Consider the following 5,982-nt stretch of genomic DNA (forward strand, 5'->3'; position numbering starts at 1 on the left):
AAAAAAAAAAAAAAAAAAAGTCCTAAACCACTCATTTAACCAAGATTTAAACCTAACATGTACAAATATTCTGTACTTCGTGCTGAGAACATAAAGGCAAATTTAAAAATTGTCTCTCCTGGCTGAGCACAGTGGCTCACACCTGTAATCCCAGCACTTTGGGAGGCTGAGGTGAGCAGATCACAAGGTCAGGAGATCGAGACCATCCTGTCTAACATGGTGAAACCCTGTCTCTACTAAAAATGCAAAAATTAGCTGGGTGTGGTGGTGAATGCCTGTAATCCCAGCTATATGGGAGGCTGAAGCAGGAGAATTGCTTGAACCTGGGAGGTGGAGGTTGCAGTGAGCTGAGATCGCACCACTGCACTCCAGCCTGGCAACAGAGAGCTCTGTCTAAATAAATAAATAAAATTGTTTCTTCTTTGACAGAACTCTCAGTCTAGTTGGGGAGATGGAAAGGTATCATATCGTGTGAGTGCTATGCTAGAAACAAGCCTATCTTACCGGAGCCCACAGAAGGGGCACTTAAACCCTAAGTGGGCAAGAACAACTTGGAGGTGGTGACCATCACGAAGTAAAGAGGACAGGTCAGCTAGACAGAGCGGGATCGTTGAGGCTGGGTGGAAAGGAATAGTAAGGAGAGATTGAGACACTGGCAGTAGTGTGTTATGATAGAACATGAAATACAAGAGGATGGGAGAGTAGCCAGGAAGGAGGCTGGGAATTGCGTCTCAAAGGTCCTGGTGAAAAACTGAGACTTTATCCCCAAAACTTGGGGGAGCCACTAATGGATTTTACATAGGGGAGCAATACGATGCATGTTCGAAAGATCACACTGTAAGATGAGGATAATAGTTACCTGGCAAGGTTGTTGCAAAGAGTATAGATATTTATTTATGTCCTTTCGAAATGTAAATATTCATAATAGTTCTCTTTTTAAAAATATCTTTAAAATTTCAATAACTTTTGGGGTACAACTGGTTTTTGGTTGCATGGATGAATTGTATGGTGGTGAAGTCTGAGAGTTTAGTGCACCCGTCACCAGAGGAGCATACACTGTACCCAACATGTAGTTTTTTAATCCCTTACTCCCCTCCCAGCTTCCCCTTCTGAGTCTCCAAAGTTCATTATATCCTTCTGTATATAGGTATATTCTGTATACCTACTCGATTATATCATTGTTATACAGCGGGAGCTAAGATATGGGTATGCAAAAGCATACATAAGCTTGGTATACCCATAGCTTAGCCCCCACTATATGAGAGAACACACGGTATTTGGTTTTCCATTCTTGAATTGGTTCACTTAGAATATACAGATATTATTTATTTTTTCTTTTTTTTTAAATAGAGATTGAGGTCTTGCTATGTCATTCAGGTTGGTCTTGACTCTTAGGCTCAAGCAATCCTCCAGTCTTGGCCTTCCAAGGTGCTGGGATTACAGAAATGAGCAACTGTGCCTGGCCTATAGATGATATTTAAAGTGATGATTACCTTGCTTAAAAATGGCCAAGCCAAAAAAATGCATCCTCATTCTATTTCAAATACTGTTAAAAACTTAGAGCTGAAGCACCCATTAGTAGGTGTGATTATGGAAATTTTTGGCCTGAGTCTTAGACTTGCATTAAGGTACTCCCTAGATCTGCACTAAAGTGGAATCTAAATTGCAAGTCAGTCTTGGGACCCTCTGGACCATTCAGGTTTCCTCCAAACGGGGACATTTCAAACCGAGATGGAGTTTTCCAGATCATTCTGGAACAACAAGGGCCCCAATAGCCACTATGAAATATTTTCTCTATCTGAGAAGAGGGTAATGAAGGGGTCCATAGTCCCCCACCCCCCACGGAATTCAGTTTTATATTAGGCTTGTGTAGCTCAATAAATGTTTTCGGTCTAAAAACTATTCCTAAAGAATGCTTCTTCTGGGTCACAAGGGGGCAGGATAAGGAAGAAAGACTTCATTGCAACATAAAATAGCAGATTTATGTTTTCTACATGAAAGTCAAGATAGCGAGGGGACAAGTGGGAAAAGCAAGTTCACCTCAGGCTACCAAATCATTGCAGGATTTCTTTAGTGCTATAAGTCACTGGGCCATGCCTTGTATTTCACTTTCTAAGTGATTTCAAGGACCCTTCACACCATTTATTTAGTCTAGTGATTTAGAAATATTAAGGCAATAAAAACATTATTTGGAAAACACAATAGTTGAAAAACATATCCCTCCATTTAAAGAATAAAATTTATCTCACTATCAGAAAGTGGTAATTTTGTGTTAAAGGCAGAGATTCTCTTAAATTAGAGGAAAATGAAAAACATCTGAATATATGTCAGTTTATCAGATAAGTTTGGAAGCACTATCTGTTAGTTAAAGCTTTTTGCCTGTTTATTTTTATCAGCCAATTTTAAGGCTTTAAATTAATCCTTAAAATACATTTCTCATGAAAATTCTAATTGTTGACATTTTTCCTGGTAATGACTTTTCAACAATTTAGAATATTTTTCTTCATACAAAGATTAAATAAACATATTCATGTGTATATTTGCATAGAAAACTTTAAAAAGAAAGTATAAGAAACTATTAAGAGTAGTGTCCTTGGCCTGGGATTATCAGGTGGAGAGAGAGAGAGGGATTTGACTTTTTCACTTTAGATCCTTTGGTACAATCTGATATTTTTAAATGTGCATAAGCATGGATTGTTTTAATAGTTAAAAGGACTGGCCGGGAGCAGTGGCTCACACCTGTAATTTCAGCACTTCCGGAGGCTGAGGGGGGCAGATCATGGGGTCAGGAGTTCAAGACCAGCCTGGCCAACCTAGTGAAATTCCGTCTCTACTAAAAATACAAAAATTAACCAGGCATGGTGGCACATGCCTGTAGTCCCAGCTACTCAGGAGGCCGAGGCTGAAGAATTACTGGAACCCAGGAGGCAGAGGTTGCAGTGAGCCAGGATCACACCACTGCACTCCAGCCTGGGTGATAGAGTGAGACTCTGTCTAAAATAATAATAATGATAATAAAAAGGACTAAGTGAAAGGAATATTTTTCTAATTTTTGTATGCATCATCTTGATAACTATTAAATATCTATACAATTTCTCCCCTTCAAGGCCTTATTTTGTCAAATCACAGTATACCCACCCATTAATATGTTCTATATACAACTTTATTCAAAGATGTGCAAATGACCTTGAAGTCATAATGCAGTCTGTTTACTGCAAGGGCAGATGTGTCTGAAACCATAGTATAATACACGTGTGTAATAATCCAGGAATTTCAAAAAGAAAAGAAGTGGTAGCAGATATTTTTGTATGTACAAATTTAGACATGGAATTATTTTGTGTTGCTTTATGTTTTTTCTATTTTGGTATATTTAGCTTTTGATTATTAATAATACAATTACTTTTATAGCACCTTATAAAACTATATTGATAAAGTTTTTTCATTTTAAAAATGTGATTGGTGTTTAGAATAATGTGTATTTCCCAAGTAAACTATTTGACTCAAAAAGTTAAATCCAATTCTAGATATTAGCCTCGATGTGAGGCTAAATCTCTGGAAAATTCCTGAAAGAGTCTTCTTTTCAAAACATTCTTAATGAAGACAGTTAGTGTTAATTATGTTGTCATTTAAAAAATTCCGTGTCCACATCAGCTGTATTTTCCTCCTTAACCTTGGGAAAATGATTTACCCTCATTAAGCTTCGGTTTTCTCATCTTTAAAATGGGAATAATAATAAGACTAGTTCATAAGGCTGTTAAGAGGATGAAGTGTGACGATGCAGGTGAAATACTTAATGTAGTCTGCGGTACATAGTAAGTACTCAGTAAGTGTCACCTATTATTTTGCTTGCATTTTCACTATCATTTTACTGATTTTAACATTTCTCAACATAATATCTAGCTTTTGAAATATACTGCTTGGAAATTGCTTTAGTAGAGCACATTCTTCCCAGTTTTTATGGGAAAAATGCGTTTAACTCCCAGAACAATTAATCTTCTCTTTTTTGCTATGTAACACAAATCAAATCAAATGTGAACATATTTAAGTTTCTGTATTGGATATGCATAAGTTAGCTAACGTTTATTTAGCTTACTTATTTACTTACTTTACTTATTAGCTAAGTTAGCTGTACTTAACAACAAATACATACTTGAAATGGTTGTGCCTTAAGATAATTTTGAAATGATTGCATGTTGTCAGAAAAGGATTCCAATAATCAAATTTATAAAGCACTGTTTTCCCACAGAATGAAAGTAAGCTCATATTTTCACACTGTAGTGTGTAATTATAGACTTAAAAATAGCCTCAAAGTACAACTTTTGAAGAAACTGTTGGATTAATATATTAAAAATAGCTTAGATAAATAAAACATACTCTAACTGAAATACAAAATTTGAGGATAGATCTTGTGAATTGGCCTAAAATCAGTTGCCTTGATTTCAATGAGGAGAACTGCTGAAGCAGAAGGTACATATCTTAGTGTTTTCTGAAGCTATAATAAGAAGCTGGCTGTACAGTACCTTGATCAAGTTGTGTCCCACAGTGTAGACAGCTGCTAAATTTCCTGTCTCTCCAGGGGCATGGATACCTGTCCTATACCCATGCCAAGCCACTAGATATGGGTTGTGAATTGTAATCCAATATTTGACACGGTCCCCAAACGTCTGGAAACAGTATGTGGCATAGTCATTAAAGATGTCTATTATGGTATCATTTTTCCACCCCCCATATTTTTCTTGTAGCGCCAAAGGCAAATCCCAGTGGTATAAAGTAACTATAGGTTCGATGTTTCTAAGCACTAGAGCGTCCAGAAGAGTATTGTAGTACTGGAGACCTTTTGCGTTGGCAACTGTTACTATCCCATCGGGGAAAAGCCTTGGCCAGGAAATTGAAAATTGATAAAAAGAAACTCCTAAAAAATCCAGGGCTGATAAGTCTTTTTCCAGAAAAATGTAACTGTCACTGGAACCATTCGTGCTGTTGACATTTTTAAAGTGCGTGTGGACGAAATGATCCCATATAGAAGGTCCTTTTCCATCCTTCTTCCAACTCCCTTCCACTTGGAATGCTCCAGTGCCAACACCCCAGAAAAAGTTTTTAGGGAAAATGTCATAGAGAAACAGCTGACTTTCATTTACCGGAGTAAAATTAGGATTTTTAGACCATATAGCTCTTCCATCTCCAGAGAATCCAGTCACAGCTCGTAGCAGAATAAGTGCTGACAGGATGACAGATCTTTGCAGTCCCCCGTTGGACATTGTATTCCTATAGCGTATGGTCATTTCATCGGTGCTGAAGAAAATCCATTCATTCCCTGGAGATCCTGCCGCACAGCCTGGCTTCATTTGCCACCAACTGCTGGACTCTCTTATCAACGCTTCAGTAAAAGCTTGTGATTGTAAAGCTCTGTCAATGATTAGCTTGAACTGGGAGACTTAGGGTGGGTCATAGAGAGCAACGTAATTTGAGGGAGGTGGCCCTATTGCAGTCACCAGTGTGTCTCCTTCTCTCTCATTATGGGAAAAATTAGATGAAAATGCATCAGTGACAAGAGTCTGAGTGTGTAACTAACTCATATGTAAACACTGAATTAAAATCACACGATTTTCTGTGTAGCCTTTCCTATTGACCCAAATCTTCTCTGAATGTTTTGAACATTATTGAATAAGGTATACACCTTTTCTATATTTAGAGTTTTCGTGTGGTAATTTTATAATCTCACATATCAAGAAAAATAACATATACAGATAAATAGCATTCCTACATACCAATAGTAAAGGATTAGAAAATACAATAAGAAATTAACCTCTCCACAAAATTATAACACATCTAAGAACAATCTTAATATATGTTACCTATTTTAAGAAAATTATAAAAATGTATTGGTAGGCTTGAAAGAAGACTTGAATGAAAAAACACAGCACTTTGTGGATGGAAAAATGGAATACTTTTCAATTTAATACATTTAACTTAACTAAAATC

General features: G+C 36.9%; 1 protein-coding gene across 1 annotated transcript in view; it reads right to left on the bottom strand.

The window, feature by feature from the left end:
• KLB (klotho beta) overlaps window positions 1-5,434 on the bottom strand; it is a 41,075-nt gene extending 35,641 nt beyond the window's left edge. Inside the window, exon 1 of the mRNA XM_017527256.2 lies at window positions 4,521-5,434. Coding sequence (XP_017382745.1) covers window positions 4,521-5,345 — 825 coding nt within the window. The 5' untranslated portion in view covers window positions 5,346-5,434. The remainder of the gene's footprint in view (window positions 1-4,520) is intronic.
• Window positions 5,435-5,982: the final 548 nt, after the last annotated feature.

This window comes from Cebus imitator, unplaced genomic scaffold (assembly GCF_001604975.1).
Source record: "Cebus imitator isolate Cc_AM_T3 unplaced genomic scaffold, Cebus_imitator-1.0 Scaffold47, whole genome shotgun sequence".
Lineage (NCBI taxonomy): Eukaryota > Metazoa > Chordata > Mammalia > Primates > Cebidae > Cebus > Cebus imitator.